The sequence below is a fragment of the Dendropsophus ebraccatus genome, chromosome 4, assembly GCF_027789765.1.
Source record: "Dendropsophus ebraccatus isolate aDenEbr1 chromosome 4, aDenEbr1.pat, whole genome shotgun sequence".
In the NCBI taxonomy this organism is placed as follows: Eukaryota; Metazoa; Chordata; class Amphibia; order Anura; family Hylidae; genus Dendropsophus; species Dendropsophus ebraccatus.
Window position 1 is genome coordinate 109,265,668 of NC_091457.1, and position 21,515 is coordinate 109,287,182.

The 21,515-nt window shown below is 40.9% G+C and overlaps 1 protein-coding gene across 3 annotated transcripts in view; it reads right to left on the minus strand.

Annotated features, from left to right (window-relative positions):
- The window catches only part of FGD5 (FYVE, RhoGEF and PH domain containing 5), a 106,767-nt gene that overhangs the window by 32,221 nt on the left and 53,031 nt on the right, over window positions 1–21,515 (minus strand). For 2 of the 3 annotated variants that reach the window (XM_069966684.1, XM_069966685.1), the window contains 7 exons: window positions 19,035–19,186; window positions 16,009–16,165; window positions 15,300–15,390; window positions 9,714–9,764; window positions 8,555–8,613; window positions 4,388–4,459; window positions 2,523–2,591 (listed from right to left, as the gene is read on the minus strand). In XM_069966684.1, the coding sequence (XP_069822785.1) occupies window positions 2,523–2,591; window positions 4,388–4,459; window positions 8,555–8,613; window positions 9,714–9,764; window positions 15,300–15,390; window positions 16,009–16,165; window positions 19,035–19,186 (651 nt within the window). The remainder of the gene's footprint in view (window positions 1–2,522; window positions 2,592–4,387; window positions 4,460–8,554; window positions 8,614–9,713; window positions 9,765–15,299; window positions 15,391–16,008; window positions 16,166–19,034; window positions 19,187–21,515) is intronic. The other variant, XM_069966683.1, reaches the window with a different exon arrangement.

Sequence of the window (21,515 nt, forward strand, 5' to 3'; positions counted from 1 at the left end):
GGAAAGTAAGGAAAAGGATGTTCCTGTGTCACTGTCAAAAAGCTCCCTAAAATGGATAGAATGAAGAATAACTGTCCACCATAGAGGGAACTCTCAGAGATTCAACAACAACAGTGAGAGACCAAAAATCACCTTGTCACTACTCTAAAGGATTAATCCAACAAAACCACGTACGCTTATAAAAAAAAAAAAATTTTTAAAAGACAGGTACAAGTTGACAAAGAGTTTCCCACTGCTTGGAGTCCCTGTTAACAGCAATTGTCTATTAGAGAAAACTTGCAGCAAAGGTTCATATCCTCTGCAGGGCCTGGAAAGTACAAATAGTCAATTGTAATGCCAGGCCCATCTGACATAAAAAGAAGTTATCTGTAATGACTTAGTCTTTACGGATGTTGTAGAACTACAACTCTCATAGTCTGTCAGAGCATGCTAGAAGTCGTAGTTTTGCAACAGCTGGAAACCACTGCTTTGCATATTTTGCCTCTTACATGACACCAGATTGTGGAGCTCAGCAGTAATCTGGTCTCTTTACAGGTCTGCATGAGGTACATGTCATCCTGCATTAATTGAGTCCATTTTTCATGGTGTATACAGGAGGGAGTCGGATTATTCTAATAAGTGTGTCATCGGCTGCAGGGTTATGAATGACGCGATGGTTGTGAATTCACAAAAACCTTCCACAAAAGCATATTCTTACATGTTCTTAACAATTATTTAGAAATGCTATTAAAAAACAGAGAGCTGTGATAACATCTCAATTATTTTCAAGGGAAGATAATGGGTGTCCACAGTATTTTTTTTTTATCTTTTTACCTTAATTTCTTTCTTATTTCTATTCTTTTGATTATCTTTGTTATTAACTGTACACACTATTTTTTGCCTCTCTATACAAATGAATTCCCAGAGAGTGGGGAATTCTGAGCTAAAGGGGTATTCCAGTGTGTGTGTATATATATATATATATATATATATATATATATATATATATATATATATATAATTATTATTCATTTATTTTTTAAACTGTACTTACCTTCCCCTGCCACCAATATTCTAGTGACGCCTGCTCCTGATGTGCAGCACTACCCTATTTTGGTGTCTGCATATGGAACTGCCTGCTGTGCCAATTACTGGCTGTGGTGGAACATCACTGCTGCAGCTTATTCTAACACCTACACCAGGAAACGCTGCCCAATAGGACTGTGGGTCACAACAGCCAGACAACCTGAGCTTAGCTTATTTTAAGGAGACATTTCTAACAAAAGGACGTGGTAGAGGAGATAATGTCATTTGGGAGGAGGGAAATTCGTCCTTTCATTAGTCTCCAAAATTCTGTACTGAATTATATAGCCCCTGCATAGACATAAGAGCTACATGACAAAATTCTTGCTGCAAACAGTCACCACTAGGGGGAGCTTACTGCATACTGATTGTACGTTGAGTTATTTCAATAGTAATATTAGCAGTAAGCTGCTACTCTCCTTTTGCATGAATTTAAAAGTGAAGTGTTTTAGAGCAGAGTTATCCTATATTTACAAGTATAAAGCCACCAAAAAGAGTTTTTTTACATACAGTATGTTCCTTTTCCTCATAATATTTTATTTTATTATGCAGATAATGCCATGGACTAATCCACAATCCTGAACTATAAAGCTGCGATGTTGCCACCTAGAAATACATCCGATCTGATTGTCAAATTTTAAGGCGGCGATTACTGCGCTTTCATCTACGATAAGATCACAGTTGATGTTTATTTCAAGGCTAAAGTCTTTACTTGTCATATGCAGCTATAAGCCGCCTTTGTGGAAAGATTGTTGGAAGTGTTAGATAAGGGGCTGGGGCCGGCTTGGAATTCCTGGGGTCAGGGAAGGGTCCTTGTTTTCTATCTGAGATGTTTTAACATCCCTGTAAACAATAGGCTGGAATCAGGAAATAGGCTCCAGGAGCAGGAGCTATGTAAATTTCCTGCCAGGATGCTCTCTCACATAGGAACGCTTGGAAAGGGACTACAGAGCGCAGGATGGTCCAAATCAGTGGGATCTGGCGACATGTTAAACAGACACATAACATAGACAGAGAGGAAAGCAGCCAACGGTGTCCTCTCATCATCCATAGCCAGGAAATATCCAAAGAAGATGTCATGTGCTGCAGCAGAATCGATGGCGAGCAACACAAAGTCGCACGTGTCCTATAGAAATGAACAGGCGTGTGTCTGCCTGCAATTTTGCAATGATTAAATAATGCAGATGCATTCATTTGTATTGTGAGGTAGCAGCCATCTTTGGCACATTACAGGTGCTTCACAATGACTTATTTTTATTTAAAGAGATCTCACCCCCTTCCCTGAATGCTAATATAGCTTACTATTCATTTCCGTATGCAAAAAAGAACAGATCAGACTTGAGATGGCCTGAAAACGTGGATCTGGCACAGTTTTGGTGCATTAATTAATGAAATGTTGTACAATGTCTCCAATTCTCCATCTGATCAACCCCACACGCCCCAGACATGGATCATCTTACCAGAAACAAGTGTCGAGGATGACGGTTTTTCCCAGAGACCTTCATTAACGTCCCTTCCTTAACAAACTCCTGTGAGGATAGAGAAATCGGAATGAGGAGAATAACAAGGCGGAAAATGAAGTGTTCTGACATCACATGACCTGACGGCTCCAGACAATCCCAATTACTGCTAAAAATAGGATCATTTACACTCAACCCATGCCAAGAAACACCTCGCCTGCTGCACAGGTGCTTACAAGATGAGCGAGTGCAAATCAGGGTGAAGAGTAAGACAATTGTAGAAAAACATATCTTTTACTGTTCTGTATCATCAATATGTAATCCAAGTGTGTGTGTGTCACTGTCCTGCCCCCCAAATGTCATTGTGTTACTGTCCTGCCCCCCTCCCATATGTCAGTGGGTCATTGTCCTCTCCCTATAGTGTGTGTGTTTCACTGTCCTGCCCCCCCCCCATATGTCAGAGGGTCATTGTCCTCTCCCTATAGTGTGTGTGCATCACTGTCCTGCCCCCCCCATATGTCAGTATGTCACTGTCCTCTCTCTTTAGGGTCAGTGTGTCATTGACCTGTACCCCAAGTGCCAGCATATTATTGTCCTGTACTTCAAGTGTCATTGTTCTGTACCCCAACTGTCAGTCCTGTACCCAGAGTGTCATTGTCCTGTACCCTAAGAGTCAGTGTGTCATTGTCCTGTACCCCAAGTGTCATTGTCCTGTACCCCAAGAGTCAGTGTGTCATTGTCCTGTACTTCAAATGTCATTGTTCTGTACCACAACTTTCACTGTTATGTAAACCAAGTGTCAATGTGTCATTGACCTGTACCCCAAGTGTCATTGTTATGTACTCCAAGTGTCATTGTGTCATTGTCCTGTACACCAAGTGTCATTGTTATGTACCTCAAGTGTCAGTGTGTCATACTCCTGTACCCCAAGTGCCAGTGTGTCATCATCCTGTACCCCAAGTGTAATTGTGTCATTGTCTTAAACCCCAAGTGTCATAGTCCTGTACCAAAAGTGTCATTGTTATGTACCCCTAGTGTCATAGTTATGTACCCCTAGTGTCATAGTTGCGTACCCCAAGTGTCATTGTTATGTACCCCTAGTGTCATAGTTATGTACCCCTAGTGTCATAGTTGCGTACCCCAAGTGTCATTGTTATGTACCCCTAGTGTCATTGTTATGTACCCCTAGTGTCATAGTTATGTACCCCAAGTGTCATAGTTGCGTACCCCAAGTGTCATTGTTATGTACCCCTAGTGTCATTATGTACCCCTAGTGTCATAGTTATGTACCACTAGTGTCATAGTTGCGTACCCCAAGTGTCATTGTGTCATACTCCTGTACCCCAAATGTCATTGTTATGTACCCCAAGTGTCAGTGTGTCATAGTCCTGTACCCCAAATGTCATTGTTATGTAACCCAAGTGTCATTGTGTCATTGTCTTGTACCCCAAGTGACATAGTCCTGTACCCCAAGTGTCATTGTTATGTACTCCAAGTGTCAGTATGTCATTGTCCTGTACCACAAGTGTCATTGTTATGTACCCCAAGTGTCAGTGTGTCATGGTCCTGTACCACAAGTGTCATTGTTATGTATCCCAAGTGTCAGTGTGTCATGGTCCTGTACCCCAAGTGTCAGTGTGTCATAGACCTATACCCAGGTGTCTCTAGAGATAACAGCATTATGCCTCTGATAATTTGACATCACTAGAGCGATCAAGCTGTAATAAATATATCATTTTGGCGTTCTCCTTTACTATTGAATCTATATTTTCTCAAATGAAGGGCAATGATAACCTGAGCCAGAATATCACATATCTTCATGAGTGATGATGATGAGGTGAAGTCTGTGCAGGTACATTACTTACTCTCCCAGGCTGCAGGAGGCTGCGCTGTCCCCGGACACTGTACTCGATCTGTACCAATTTCTGTAGATTCTCCTTTAACAGACAATAGAACAGACGAGTCGTTGACTCTTTACTATTGTCACATCAACAAATGTTATTTTAATTGCTCTGCTTTGTTGTGTGAAGTATAAATCACGGGCAGAGGCGGTAATAATCTGGAGCTGACAGTAGAGTGTGCTGTGCTCATCTCTAGCGTCTGATTAATAGCAGCGTTCACACTGCGTTGGGAGCTCAGCAGGTGGCGGAGCAGGAAGACGCTGGTGTGAATCGCAGTGCAGGGAGCGACTGCCACTGACAACACTCGCCGAATTTTTGCAAAAATATACACGCGTCATTATGCCTGTTAATGTTTATTCAGCAGCTTCAGCCCGCCACCACTTACTATGAATGTGCTGTGATAAAGGGACATTAGTTTCCAGAGCAGTGTCTTTATTTAAAGAGACAGTAACCTAATTTGGATCTATCTAGGTTATCAGGGCAAGAAATATAAACATAAAGCTATTGTTGGTAATGCACTAGTTTTGCATTGTCCTGACAATAACAACTGAAATGAATCCAAATCATAAATATGTATTTATCAAACCATATATATGTGTATGTACAGACAGTATATAGGATTTCTGCTCAGGTTTATGCAAAAATCTTATGGAACAAATAACAATATGATCAGATTAGATCCTGTTTAGTACTGAGTGTTCTGGAGCAATTCCTTTATAAACATGTAAATATACCTTTCTTTATACATCTTAGACGGAATTTATTAATGGTTTGGTTGGTTAATGGTTAATGTTATATAGTGGAATTCTGCAGTGAAGAAACTTAAATAATAATTTCTCACATTGCTTACCCATCTGTAGACAGCTATTTAAAATCTAACTGTCATTAAAGAAAAAACTTCTGACATGTCATAGCGACATGGTGTGGTGTAAGTTATGATGGTAACCCAAGGAACTTCCGGTATGCAGAATTGCCGGGAGTTCCATAGCTCCCATTATAATTCTGTAGACTGCTCATATTAGCAGTTATAGCAGAGATAAAGAGGCACCCGTCTGCCCCTTCCTTCTAGCAGTAAGTGGGTGTCTCAGCATCCGGATCCCACCTATGCAAATTTTGTCACTATGACATGTCAGACATTTTTTAAAATGATAGTTATACTTTAAAGGGGTCCAGCGCTACCAAAACATGGCCACTTTCTTCCAGAGACAGCACCGCTCTTGTCTCCAGCTTGGGCATGGTTCTGCTGCTCAGTTCCATTAAAGTGAATGGAGCTTAATTGCAAACCGCACCTGAACTGGAGACAAGAGTCGTGTTGTCTCTGAAAGAGACTGCCCCTTGCCAGTACAGAGCAAGGTGTTGGCTGGCTATAAAAAAGGTTGCATTCTTAAAGTGGCGTGGCATATCTCTTCTTCCCATATTTCTCCGTGGTACAGGAATGGCTTTTAGGCCTCCACAAGTCCACTCTCCTCAAAGAGAATTTGAACCTTTTTTAAAGGTGAGGCCTCCAGAGCTGGACACAGTATTCCATATGTGGTGTTACTAGAGCTTTATACAGCAGGATCACAATCTTACTTCTCCTAATGGTTATACCTCTAGCTATACAGCAGGATCACAGTCTCATTCCTCCTAATGGTTATACCTCTAGCTATACAGCCCAGCATACCATTAGCTTTCCCTACCACCTGGCCGCACATATAACTTATGTAATTATGATGCTGTCCAAATCCTCTCTGCTAAAATCTTTCTCTGCTAAATTCCTGCCTCTAAATCACCCCTAGTGGTGGCAACAGGCAGGTGAAATTCCCCTGAACGGAGGAAACAGACCACTTATCAAGCGTATTAAGGTAAAGCCACTATTAATTTATGCTGCAGGTTTGTAATGGTTGGCGCATGTTTAAGTGGAATTTCACTTTATTCCCCCCTACCATAAAAGCACTATTGCTTCCTAACAAATCAATTGACAATACTACCTGTGTATAATATGAGCATATGAGAAAAGCCAGGTCCCTAAATGAAGTATTATATATGATAAGGGGGACACTATCAGGTGCCTGGAATCTCTAATATTGCTCAATTCTTACAGTACCACCAGTGACCACCAAGTGTACAGGAACTTTCTATTAACATCATGTAGTTATTGTATCATGATTTATACATTAAATCAAACAAGAGTTGTATATACTCTATATAAGAAGATATAAAGGTGTGATTTATCAGATAGGTAACGCAGAATAACCTATGTGAAATAGAACTCACAGCAGCGAGTCTCTCCCCGGCTTTATGTATAAGTGATATTGTTGTCTATAGAAGATGAAGCCAATTCACAGCTACAGCAGTATTTTTTAGTATCTTGTAAGAAACGCATTACATCCTCTCCGACCATATCTGATGGACTTATTGATCTCGGCTTGTATCGATCCAGCAATGAGAAAATGTCCAGATGGAGAAGAAAACTCTCCCTGCTCCCACAGGGGCTGACATGTTAGTGGTCATGAAATTTCTCAATGTTGACAAGTCATCCCTAGAGAAAACACTGATAGGATTTTCTGACTGAGGACTATTTAAAGATAAAAACAAACCTATCATAATAAAAGCAGTGAAGCCGAAGATCTAAAGATACCAGAGAATCTTAAGTAATAGAGAGTGGGGGATGGGAGAAAGTTGCTAAAGCACAGACACCTGGAGGAGCCAAAAATTACTTTCAAGGGTCCAATGAAAGGAGCTGTACACTGTAGATGGGCATTTAGGTCTAAAAGAGGGAGCTTCTATTAGCCGGGTCACCCTGCACACCCTTGCATTACCCTTGCAGATTTCACATTGAAAGTTTTGCAGCAAAATCTCCGGGTCCCGCTCAGCCAGTCAGTGACCCGGAGCAGGAGATGCAGGCGAGAGCGTGGGCAGGTAATGTATTAGCTTGTTATAGCCTGGCACCCAATTAGTTAAGGAGACAGTGGCTACATTCTTGCAGCAGAATAAATATCTGCTGCCTAAATGCAGAGCCATATGCCATAACTGTACCAAGCACAGTGTGAAAACCGTTGCAATGCGGTACATGTGAAAGTATCCTAAGGGGCCATTTACAAACCAAAAAAGGCTAAATATGACCGTAAATCATTATTATATTAATTATGTAAATTATCTGGGCAGTTGAATTACAGACATTATTCTATAGATTGTGTGCACAGTCGGCCAATTTCCCACTGACTTCAATGCAGCTCATTATTATTTTAATAATACAGCTGTATATTTACCGCAAAAATTATCTTACCTTTATTTTAGAGTGTATGAAAATAGCCTAATACTCAATTTCCCACAGCACAGGAAAAAAAGGTTTGCTGAACACCTAAAAGTAGTAGGTACAGTACCATGGTATGAGGTCTTGTCAAATGGACATAGGACACAACCTTGAACCTGTCATATTGAAGATGCTGTAAAGTCTTGGGACAACATGTTATAGAGCAGGAGGAGCTGAATAGACTGACCTATATCTTGGTGGAAAAACAAACTTGTCTTTTATTCATTTAAACTTCTGCTCATTGTGGGCTTAGGAGTCAAGTTTGAGTGTGCATAAATAGATAGATGTCAATAACTGATAAGAACCGCCCACTGGACTCCTAAGCAGCCGTTAGATGCACGAATTTAATTAAAAAACAAAAGTTATATAGAATATTTTCTAAATAGTCTATATATCAATCTGCTCAGCTTTTCCTGCTTTATAGTATGATGCCCCATGGTCAGACCGGGCACAATAAGACAGCCTCCCTTTGAAATTGTATTTCAAAAACAGGTATCTGCTCTTAGGTGAAATACCTACTGTATTTGGTTGTAAAATTGTTGGAGCTGTTTTGGAGACTATTACCTACTGGTCACGGGGTCACTGTGCATGCAGAGAAACAATATACAGAGATGATGATTTCTCTCCTATCCTTTATCCCTCCTTTCTCCATGATTATTACAGACAAATCCTTTTGCTTTTTGTTTCAACTTAAAATAGCACAGAGGTCGAAAAGTCCATACATCAGTCCCTATGCACCCTAGAATTTATGACTTCCTCTTTAAGTTATAGTGTGCTAATAATGCTAAAACCTAGGCCATATGGCTGCCTGAACTATAAAGACAGCTTTCACTTACCCCATGACGCATACTCTCAATCGCTCGATCTGCAACTTCTGAGACAATGAGTAGGGCCGCTGTAATAAAATATATATATATTTTTTTTACTATAGCTAGACTTATATTTAATAGTGTGAAACATAATTACGATCAGTTCATTAATATTGCATAATGGAATACGGAACCCTAATGCTTTGCAGCAAGGCGCTGCATTCAAACTCTAACCAACTTTTCCTCCAAATCTGGGTGTTTGTCACCTTCACAATTGTAAAATTGCAGTTGACTTTTAAGGTATTTTGCCTTTTAGGTTATTTCAATTCTTTATTTTGAGAACTATTTTTCTTACTATTCGGGGTTTAACTCCACGTCCCATGAATTTTCATCACTGCCATTGATTATGTGTCAACGTGATGAAACAATTTTGCAACTCAGATTTTCCCCCGTCTGCCTTTCTCTGCACACATTTGAGCTTGATGAATTGACTGGAACAAAATTTGCACAGATGAGCAGGGCGGCCGTCTGGAAGTTCCTTAAGTGTGACTTTGATGAAGAGACTGTGGCAGCGTCTGACATGCAGGCATTAATTAACCTCTGTGACTGTCAACTGTATAGAGCCCTGCACCATTAGTGTAAAGCATTCACCCATATAGCACATACCTGATCTGTATATACACTGATAGCACATGCACAGCCCATAAACAGTATGTACTGATAAACAATAATCACAATGAAACCACCTGCCAAATATTGGGTAGTTCCCCCTTGTGCCACTCTCCAAGGCCCTCTCCCCACTTTTGCAGTTATTGCATGCGGCTGTAACTATACAGTCACCAATAACTGTGCAATGTTGCTAATAATCCCAGTAACATTGTGTGGCTATTGGTGAACAGATGGGGACATGATTTCGGCCTTATGCATTTTTCTGCACGTGGGAAGGTGGCATTACACATCCCACTGATGCCCAATTTAAGATCTAGCAACATCTTTAGCTCTTTGCCATGTTCCTTAAACCATTCCAGAACAATTTTTGCAGTGTGGTAGAGCACATCATCCTGCTAAAAGAAGCCACTGCCAGTAAGGGTATATTGTTTCCATTAAGGCGAGTACTTGGTCTGCATCAATATTTAGCTAGGTGGCACATTTCAGAGTAACGTCCAGAGTAACTTGTTTTACTCACCCTGAGTATCTTCATATTCCACCAGATCGGGACAGAGATTGTTTAGATAATCTGCAGATCAAATCAATACAAATAGTCAGCATTGAATAAAATATATATTAACTAATCGCACATACATTTTTATCTGTTCTGTCTAACACAGATATACATAACACATAGGTAACATTTAGGTAGAAGGCCCATGAAAATAGGAAGCCCTAAGCCCTAGATTGGCCCTAAGATGATGTCTTTAGCTTGCATAGTATAGGCCCATATTTCTCAACTCCTGCCCTCAATTACCAGACCGTGTTTTGAGGATTTCCTTAGGCCGCGTTCCACATGTAACTAACCTGCAGCTGTAGGGAGCACAAGATCAGCAAAGGGGGTGTTCAACCCCTGGCTGTAAAGAATGAGGCCAAGTCAGTACAGTAACTGTTTTGGAGCTCGATGCATGATGAAAGATGATGCCGGGAGTTCCCAATGCACATCCATGCATGGAACGGGGGAATCCGGCCTAAGGGTATCTGCACACACTCTTTTTTGGCTTTTTTTTTTGGAGGGGGTGTGTAAGACAGCCATTGGATTATATTCCATCACTGGGTAGAACTGACCTTTAGTCTTACAAACACAGAATGAGGGAAGATAAAAATGAATAAATTACTAGTTCTACTTATTCCTTCCCCATAAAAATGTATTTTAATATGCTTCGGTCATTTTGCTCTTAATCAGGATGTTTGCAGATTGGGCTGCATCTGTAACATGACAGGTTCCCATGAACATTTTCAGGATCTCTGCACATTTCCTGCGCTTGGCGGAAGAAGCTTTACATTGTAATAATCTACATTCTATCTTTTATTAAACTCAGGAGCATGACACCAATATGTCACAGTGAGACGAGCCTCCCATATATCTGCTCCTGGGTCCACATCATGCGGATAATCTGATGGAGCAATATTACATTTCTCTATTGTCAGAGGACAGATGAAGGAGTGCAAACTCTGCTCAAATCACAGCTTTAAAATCATTACTGTCATAGACACAGGTGTCCCCTGGGTGCAGACCAACTTACAGAGCCATATATGTCTGCTGAGAATAATACAAAATGTATAAGGTCATGGTTTCCGTTATAATAAAATCTGTGATGACAATAATAAAGACACCAACCAATAGATCCCAATTAGAGATGAGCGAACCGGGTTCGGGTTCGAGTCCATCCGAACCCGAATGATCGGCATTTGATTAGCGGTGGCTGCTGAACTTGGATAAAGCTCTAAGGTTGTCTGTAAAACATGGATACAGCCAATGACTTTATCCATGATTTCCACATAGCCTTAGGGCTTTATCCAACTTCAGCAGCCACCGCTAATCAAATGCCGAAAGTTCGGGTTCGGATCGACTCCAGCATGCTCGAGGTTCGCTCATCTCTAATCCCAATGAAAATATTGAAAGGCTATGTTTCCACATTTATGTTTATCTCTGCACTGATCCCTCTTCTCCCTCCCTGCTATGGACTATTGAAAATAAATGTCAAGTTTTTGCTTTCCTCTTTTTCCTTTGCTGGTTTAGAAGGTGTATGCTGGATATTGATGCTGAACCTGTTTCCTCTGCACTGATCTATTATAGTAGTTATATTCTTGTTCATAGAAGGCAGTATTAGAGTAGTTATATTCTTGTACATAAGATCAGTATTATAGTAGTTTTATTCTTGTACATTTAGGACAGTATTATAGTAGTTATATAATTGTACATAGGAGGCAGTATTATAGTAGTTATATTCTTGTACATAGGGGGCAGTATTATAGTAGTTATATTCTTGTACATAGGGAGCAGTATTATAGTAGTTATTGTTAGGACTTGGGCCGTGCGTTCGGCTCGGCGACCATAGCAACCAGAATGTTTATTTTTCACATACTCTGCTCTGCTGCTCCTGGTTGTAGCAGTATCCAGTGTTGCACTCCACCTCCTGATCAGCACTAGGTGTGTGCAATCAGTAATTTGATTGACAACTGACTCGCCCAGTTAGCTGTCAGTAACTGGGCTGGGCTGGGACTTCTAGTACTATAAGTCTTTCACCTTGTCTCAAGTTGTCTGCCTGTGATAGCGCCTTGTCCCTTGACCAAGCATTTCTCTGACCATTTGTTATAGTGATTCTGACCTTTGGATTTCGTGAACTCGACCTCACTTTTTGGATTCTGTTTTTGTACCTACGCTGCCCGATTGTTGCCGACCCTGACCTCTGACTATTCTTTTATTGTGTGAGTCTGTCTTGTCCTATTAGGGTATAAACCCACACACCGTATAAGCAGCGTATTTACTGCTGCGATACGCAGCAAACACGCAGCAAAAACGCAGCAGATTATAGCTAAATAACTGAACACAGCATCAAATCTGTACCAACAAATCTGCTGCGTATTTGCTGCGTATTTGTTGCGTATCTGCTGTGTATACGGTGTGTGGGTTTGTACCCTTATAGTAGTTATATTCTTGTACATAGGGGAAGTATTATAGTAGGTATATTCTTGTACATAGGGGGAAGTATTATAGTAGTTATATTCTTGTATATAGGGGCATTATTATAGTAGTTATATGGCAGTAGAGTACAGTCGGCACTGTCAGCAATGCTAGCAATGAGGGACGTATAGTGAAGGACCCAACCTGATATGCTTGTACTTGTGGTGCTCCCAGACTAAAGCGTAAGAGTAAGCAATGTGATAGGGGGAGAAGAGAGAGACTGGGGCACTCACCGATATTCCAAGCAAAAGTCTTTTAATCCGATAAATCCATAGTGGAGGGAGGACAGATGGAATGGCGGGCGCCTATACCCCGGAATGATGTTTCATGCCCACTCGGCGCTTCTTCCTGCCGGGAAGCGCCGAGTGGGCGTGAAACATCGTTCCAGGGTATAGGCACCCGCCATTCCATCTGTCCTCCCTCCACTATGGATTTATCGGATTAAAGACTTTTGCTTGGAATATCGGTGAGTGCCCCAGTCTCTCTCTTCTCCCGCTATCACATTATAGTAGTTATATTCTTATACTTAGGGGGCAGTATTATAGGAGTTATATTCTTGTACATAGGGGGAAGTATTATAGTAGTTATATTCTTGTATATAGGGGCAGTATTATAGTAGTTATATTCTTGTATATAGGAGCAGTATTATAGGAGTTATATTCTTGTACATAGGAGCAGTATTATAGTAGTTATAGTTTTATACATAGGGGGCAGTATTATAGTAGTTATGGAACTGAAGAGTGCAGTCGGCACTGCCAGCAACGCTAGCAATAGAAGGACGTATGATAGAACGGACCAGCCTGAAGTGCTTGTACTAGTGGTGCTCCCAGACAAAAGACAAACAGAAGTATGCTGTGCAATGGCGAGAGAAAGTAGAGACTGGGGCACTCACCGATGCTTCCAAGCTGATATCTTTAATACCGATGTTACAAGTCCATGGTGGAGGGAGGACAGATGGAGTAGCGGGCGCCTATACCCCGGGGTATAGGCGCTCGCTACTCCATCTGTCCTCCCTCCACCATGAACTTGTAACATCGGTATTAAAGATATCAGCTTGGAAGCATCGGTGAGTGCCCCATTCTCTACTTTCTCTCGCCATTGCACATTATAGTAGTTATATTCTTGTACAATACTATATTAGTTATGATCATGTACGGGGTAAGGACTGAGTGCTGAAGTGAGATGTGAGTGAAGTAAATTCCTTAGGCTGTGATGCTTCTGGGATACAGTTCTTAGAAGTACCATGTTCCATTGCAGGCAGTTTTATGAACAGTAAATACACCCTGTTACCAAACATGAGGAGACACAATTATGTCAGTAACTGCAAATATAAGAAAGAGGCTGGACCCGGAAAAAAAGTATATTTCCAGTCAGAAGCCAGGAAGAAATTAATTTTTCATCTCCGCTGGGAATGATCTGTCAGCTGGCAAGCTATGGTCATTTCTCCTCAGAACAGCTTTGCTACCTAGATCTAATGTTACCTTTAACTACAGTTTCTAATTGATAATAAGGGCAAGTAAAACATTGCTTAAATATTTAGATCTTCGGGCTATGTTCACACAGCGATTTTCAATGGCCGTTATTTGATACTGTTATTTATGTACCGAATAACAGCTGTTGTTAAACATACTTTGCCGGCCATCATTGTAATGTACATTATTCAAGGTTGAATGATGGCCACATTCAGCACCATTTTGGGTGTGGCTATTTTTAAAGGTCGACTTAATTTTGTTAAAAAAAATGATGAAAGGAGAGATAAAGAAATCTATGTGTGAACAACTAAAATATAATGTCTGTTTTTTGCTAAATAACGACCACCAATAAATGTCCTGAACATTAATTTGACAACCACTGCAAATAATTGTTATTCTATGCATTGCGCAAACTAGACCATGGTTTCCATAGACTTTAATGTAAATTGTTGAAGATGGAAAATAATGGCTGTTGTTTTACTAAAAAAGACATTGTGTGAACATGGCCTTATACATAAAGGCTTTTGGAAGAAAAAAACAGCCTAACAGCCTATATACAAATTATGATTATACGTGTGGCAATTCAAGACTGAAAGACCAGACTACACAAGGTTTGTTTGTTGTCTGTAACTATGGCAACACATTGGAGTTTGGTACACGTTTAACAAATTTTTAAAACATATGACCACAAAAGTGAACATCTTTTTCTACCTTAAAGTGGAACAATCAGCAGGTTAGACAAATCTAACCTGCTGATAGACCCCTATTATGCAGGAGAAAGGTATGTCTGTTACCTTCCTTCTCGACACCATGCAGTTAGCAGTGTAATCCTCGGTCCGAAGCACCGTTATAAGCACTGCCCCGACCCATAGAGCCGAGCTGGCCCATCCGCTTCATCAGTGGAGTAGCTACCATAGAGGCAAGGTAGGCAGCTGCTATGGGGCCCGTGGGAGAGGGGGGCTTTGCTTTCCATGGGATCCCGGCCGGAGTGTATACACATAGGGGGAGATTTATCAAACATGGTGTAAAGTGAAACTGGCTCAGTTGCCCCTAGCAACCAATCAGATTCCACCTTTCATTTTCTAAAGAGTCTGTGAGGAATGAAAGGTGGAATCTGATTGGTTGCTAGGGGCAACTGAGCCAGTTTCACTTTACACTATGTTTGATAAATCTCCCCCATAGTATATGCTCCGGCCAGGACCCCTCGTGACGCCGCAAAGAACTGACATGTCAGTTTTCTGCAACCGCTATTCAGTGGATTGCGGCCGCAGAAACCCATGTCAGTGCACACTATGGAGCAAGCCGCTTGCCTCATAGTGAGCTATGGGGAGTTCTGATGCGGGCGTGCACTGATGCGCCCGCATCAGAACTTTGCGGCAGGAAAGATCATCTGGGATAATTTTGCAGAGACCGGCCAGCTCTTTTCAGATTCGCCCTGTTGCCAAAATGGCCTAGAAACTGCCCTGCTGAGGATTACGCTGCTAACTGTACAGGAACGGTGCTGAGGAGGAAGGTAACAGACATACAGTCCTCCTCTGCGCCCTGTGTGCAATACAGGGCTATCAGCAGGTAAGATATGTCTAATCTGCTGATCGTTCCCCTTTAAAAAAAAAAAAGGTCTTACCTGTGAGGATCATGTGATACTGGAAGATTCTCTGCACTACTTTCACCAATTCGTGTTTAACACTCGACTGTCCATGTTGGAAGTTCCTCTGCTTCCCAGCATAAAGGAATAAAAATGAAAAATTCTAGTATTCTTGTCTGGATATTTGTAAAAGCCATTTAGAAATGCTGAGTAACAATAAATAAAGTTACACATAAAGCAAAAACAAGTTTTACACAACTTTCCCACAGTTTCTAATGGCAAATATGTCCTGTTATGCAGCCATATACAAGCAGAGGTACTTAACAATTATTGGATATTATCCAATTTTTCTATAAGCAGATACAACAAGCGAGAGATAAATAAAATATAAAGAAAGGGATTTTCCAGGATTAACAAAACATAGCTGTTTTCTTCAAAGAAAAATAGCTCCATACCTGTCCTGTTTGACTCCTTTTACTTTTAGTGAAACTGAGCTGCAATACCACATGCAAACTGAGAACAAGAGTGGCGCTACTTATAGAAGAAAGCAGCTATGTTTATTTAATCCAGAATAAGCTTTTCTGATAAAAGGACCTATATTTACTAGCATGCCAAGATTTTTTAGGTCTGTTTCAGAAGATAAAAGAATGACCAGTTGGGAAATACACTACTACTACTACTACTACTACTCTGGGGGTCGGATTTGTAATTGTTGCCAGTCAATGATCATACAATATACAGAATTTACCTCAAAGTCTCTTATGACGGCAGTGACCTGGGGGGTTTTGAAGCTACAATCTTCGAGGGCAGCTGTTGTCTTGTCAAAAGCAACAATAAAGGCCGTATGATGCTGGAATTTGGATTCACGATTTAAAAACACATCTGCGATTTTCTGATTTTCCTCCCTTAAAGTAAAGAAGAAGAATGTTCTGTTCAATTATTTCATGACTATAGATATAATTTCAGATTTATATGCATATAGGCCCAGATTTATTATTCTGTTCTGGGACATAAACTCTGTGGTTTTCCCAAAGCAACCAATTAAAGCTCAGTTTTCATTTCTCAAACTGATCTGTTAAAATGAAAGCTAAAGGCTGTCGGCCAATTATCTCTCTCCATGTAATAGAGACAATGATCAGTCACTGACAACAATCGTTTAGGTCCGGGCCTAAAATCATCGTCCAATGACTGCGCATAGATATGATGCTCTGCCAACAGCTAATGATTGAATACACTGTCATACATCCCCTCTCTATGCTCCGGTCTTCTCCTGCCCTCTGCTTTCTGTCTTGGTGCCGCGCCTGTAGCTTCAAAGTGGTCTCTGAGTGATTGGCTGAACGGCCTGTCAACTCAGACAAGCCGCTCTGAAGCTGCAGCCGGAGCGCTGGAAGTGAGGCAGAGGGCAGAAGAAGACCAGGAGCATGGAGAGGTGATGTATAACAGTTTAGGGCAAGGGCTGCACGGACATCACTAATGATATCCATGCAGCCCTTGCTAAATGATCATCAAGCTGTGTAATAGGCTCAGTAAATGAGCGCCGATCTAGCAGATTGGCACTCGTTTACATTATTGATTGGGCCGTAATTGATTGCATTGAAAAAATCAGCTTTTGTCTCAGATTAATAGATCTATACCATGTATTATTAAACCCAAAGGCAAGACATTCTAAGCCCCAACCCAGGGGGAAATACAGTCCAATCTGCAGGCAGCATGTTATATAGCAGGAGAAGCTGAGCAGAGTGAGAATAACTTTTCATTTTTCTGGTAAACCTCTGGTCACTCTAGGTTAAGTCGTCCTGTGGGCGATCCTACTCTGTTATTGACAGCTATATGTATATAAGTGTGCATATAGACAGCTGTCAATAGCAGAGTATGACTGCCCACATGACTACTTAGCCTAGAATGAGCAGTGAAGTATATGAATGACAACATGGAAATCTTACCACAAATTTTACACCAATCTGTTCAGCCCATCCTGATATATATCATGCTCTCTGCAGGCTGGACTTTATTTTCACTGTGACTTGTTTCTTTTTAAGTATTTCAATTATCTCATATAAATTGTCCAGGACCACTACTTTACATAGACTGCAGAATCAATCTTAATAAAAAGTATAACAGATCTTACATTATTGATCCTGAGTTACAGCGTGTGCTATTATACTCCAGAGCTGCTCTCACTATTCTGCTGTGGCAGTCACTGTGTACTGTACATTATATTAATTACCTGTACAAATCCTGTGTATATACATTATATTACTTATCCTGTAAAATTCTTCAGTACATACATTATATTACTTATCCTGTACAAATCCTGAGTACATACATTATATTACTTACCCTGTACAGATCCTGTGTACATACATTATATCACTTACTCTGTACAGATCCTGAGATAAATGCTGTATACTACAGAGCTACAATCACTGTTCTGCTGATTAAATCACTGTGTAGATATGTTATATTACGGACAATATAAAATATATATATACAGTATATATATATATATATATATATATATATATATATATATATAATGAGTCCATATTAGTAATTAAAGTCAATTAATGTTTTAGCTATTTCAGGCTCATTTACACCAAACACACATCACTTTATTAACAACCACATTTACTGTTATTAACACTTCAGCTTTGCACATTTAATAAATAATAATAATAATAATAATAATTGATATTATTATTAATAGTAACAACAATCATCATAGCATAACACACTACACACAGTATCGAATATAATTGACCTGATACATGCTTCCCTACAAGCACAGAAAATGAACCAATCGTGCTTAAAGTGATATTGTCACATATAAGGAGTTCGGAGCACCGTTCTTAGGCTTATATTTTTGATATTTCATATCTTACTGTATATAGGATTTCTTAGTGGTCTCTCCCCTCAAAAATGCATGTTATTCTTGGTGAACAGTATCGTAAGGGCAGGGCTTAACAGCCTTGGTGACCCATCTCTCCGTCCACATTTGTGCCATAGGCCTGCCCCATTAATGATATAATCATCATCCAGGCCCTGCCCCCTCTGCAGCCATTGGAATGGGCTGACCCAGAGAGCGTGTGAACATAGCCATACTTCTAATGAAACCAGCCAAACACTGAGTTCAGCTCTGGAGTATAATACGGCTGTATAATAAGGCTGTAAGACAGGATTGATACATTGTATGTAATGTAATGTACATACACAGTGACTACACCAGCAGAATAGTAAAATGACAAACACTATGACTAAAACCCAGTGAGGCCATGTTCACACATTGTAAACGGCCGTTGTTACTGAAGATCATCCTGGCCGGTACTGCAGTTACCGTCTGGATGATCTTCATTTCTGATGAATTGGGATGTGCCCGCATCCTAATTCACTGCTGCACACAATGGAGCGTGCGGCCAGAGCCACACACTCCATTGTGTGAACTAACATGTTCTGTGCGGCTGCTATTCAATTAACAGCGGCTGCACAAAACTGACTTGTCAGTTTTTCGTGTGGCTGGTTAGAATCCCGGGCCGGGGCGTATACTATGTGTATACGCTCCGGCTGGGATTCCATTCATGCACATACAATGTATGTTTTGTATATCTGCAACAATGGCTGTGATTTGTACAAAACATACGTTGTGTAAACATGGCCTGAATGTTAGTGTCTGCCATGTGTATAAACAGGCACTGCACTCTTTTTCACTTGTCTGCTTCCATAACATAGCAGGGTTTGAGCAGTTCTTACTCTTCCCCATTACCAAATTATGTTTACCAGTGCTTTATTCTTTCTTCCAGTTCTTCCAGAATTTCTTCATGTAATAGGTAGACATACTGCAATTGGCTCAGTCCATGCCGTAGCCTCAGCTCTTCTTCCTCATCTTCCTCCTCACTGCCGAGCACCCTGAGCATTGATGCATGGAATTCCTGGAAGGAAACAAAATAAATTATTCCTATTAGGCTACTCCTTCTGTATGTATCTGAAGAGGCTCTAGATTTATCCTGCCATTTAGTGCCATCTGTGAACTGTAGACCCCAAAGAACTGCATAAATAGCAGTTCCATAATACTTGACTAGAATCACTCTCTTCAGAAACCATAGTGATCTACCTTCATGGTATACCTGTCAGCAGAAGGTAGCTAGCTCAGGGTCAGATTCTGCCATCTAGAGGCCTCCTTGTTCATTGCTACAAGGAGGAAAGGACAAGCGGCTGCCAGACATTAATGGCTGCTTATCTTCAAGGTAAAAAAAATGGTTAAAATACAACATGCATGACACATCAGAATGATGAGGATCCTGCTAATATTAGTATTGTCTACTGATGGGTATCTTATGAGTATAATCAACTTAAAGGAATTCCTACAATCTTATACATGCCTTATTTCCCCCACTTGTAATATAAACAGGTTGTTCAATATTCACTCCCTCTGATATCCCATGCAATACCTTTTTTAGTTTATTTGTTAAACAAGATGCTGCTACACAAGCAGAGTGGATGGTAAGTATGAACTGATGCTTATGATCTGGAAACTGACAGCACTGATATATGCACATCTGTGCTGTCCGTTTCCCTTTATCGTCATCGGCCACACAAAACCCTGTTTACACAGGAAGATGTGCGGCCAAAAAAGATACATTTTAAGGCTATGTAAAGACTATGTAAGAGACCGGCCATTCCGTGATCCGGCCGGGTCAAGGAACAGACAGTCTCTGAAAAGATCATGCCGATACTGCAGCCGCAGAGTTCTGATGCAGGCACATCCATGCGCGTCCGCATCAGAACTCCCCACAGCTCACTATGGAGCGAGCAGCTGGAGCCGCTCGCTCCACTGTGTGCACTGACATGGTTTTCTGCGGCCGCTATTCAATAAATAAATAAATGACATGTCAGTTGTTTGCGGCGCCGCTAAGGATCCCGGCCGGAGCGTATACTATGTGTATACGCTCCGGCTGGGATCCCATAGGCAGCAAATTAACATATATTTTCGTAATAATCACGGCCGTTGTACAATGGCCGTGGTTTTACAAAAATATAAGTTGTGTGAACATAGCCTAAAGCCGGTTCTAAACAGATGATCAGCTCATACTGCCAGGTCTTCGGCTGATAGCTGACTCTTTTACACGGGCCGATTATCTAAAAACGTTCCTGGCTGATAGTCAGCCTGTGTAAAAGGTCCTTTAGGCTAGCACTACACTGTGACTTTTAGTATGGCTACTTGATTGATTTAACCAAATGAGCTCTAACTGCAGGGCAAAGCAATACAGTGGGTTGTAAGCAATCTTGTGGACTGCAGATGCCACTCAATAGTTAAAACCAATCAAGTGGTGCTACAAAAAGTTGCAGTGTAGCCCTGGCCTTATGTCCCTCAAAGTCTATTCAAGCACTATGTCTGCTCTTCTCTCTCGCAGCTAATTTGCTCAAGAAATCTATAAAGCATTAAGTGGCAGAACAAGAAACAGCTGACAAATTCCCCCCAGGACGCGATAGGTACAGAGCATTTAAAGACGTTTTATCTGCATGGAAAAACCTTGCTTACAGTAAAAGACAGTGAATATATCATAAAAAAGCAGCTGTTACCAGCACATAAAGAGCAATAACAGGACTGACCTCAGTCGCTGCAATATTGCTTTGTGGACTGTGTTATATCAATACATTTCAGGGGCAGAACCCCCCTACTGTAATGAAAAACCATCATGGTGCCAGTTTTCTGGGAATTATACAAAAAAGGTATACATGCCCTTTAAAAATCAGTCAAGACATGGCCCAGATTTAACACTGCAAATGTGCCAGAATTTTAAGTGTCAGTGTGTTACCACTTGTGACCAGTGTCAGACCAGTCACAGTACCGGGTAACACTGACAACCATTAGATGCAATGTCAGTGTGGTTGCACTGCAGTCTTCAAGTGATACAACCAGTCACTGTGTAACCCTCATCTTATCGAGAACAGTCCATTGTCCTGAATGCAGATCCACAAAATCGGTCGGAAATGTCACATGACCAGCATGGAATTCAGGAAGCTGCCGTCCTTCCTGCTATACATTTCTTTCTAGTGCTTCTAGTGGAATGTAAGGTGGAGGCTGTAATAATGTAACTCTTCAATTTACCGACCTTCACGCTTGGTTATTCCTGGAATATAGTAAGATTTGTGCAGGGACGACCTTTGACCCTCACACAAAAACAAGTATTAAAGACGAAGTGTCTCCTGCTTTATTAATATAGATACACAGTATCTGTCGCTTTCAGGTCTAATGTC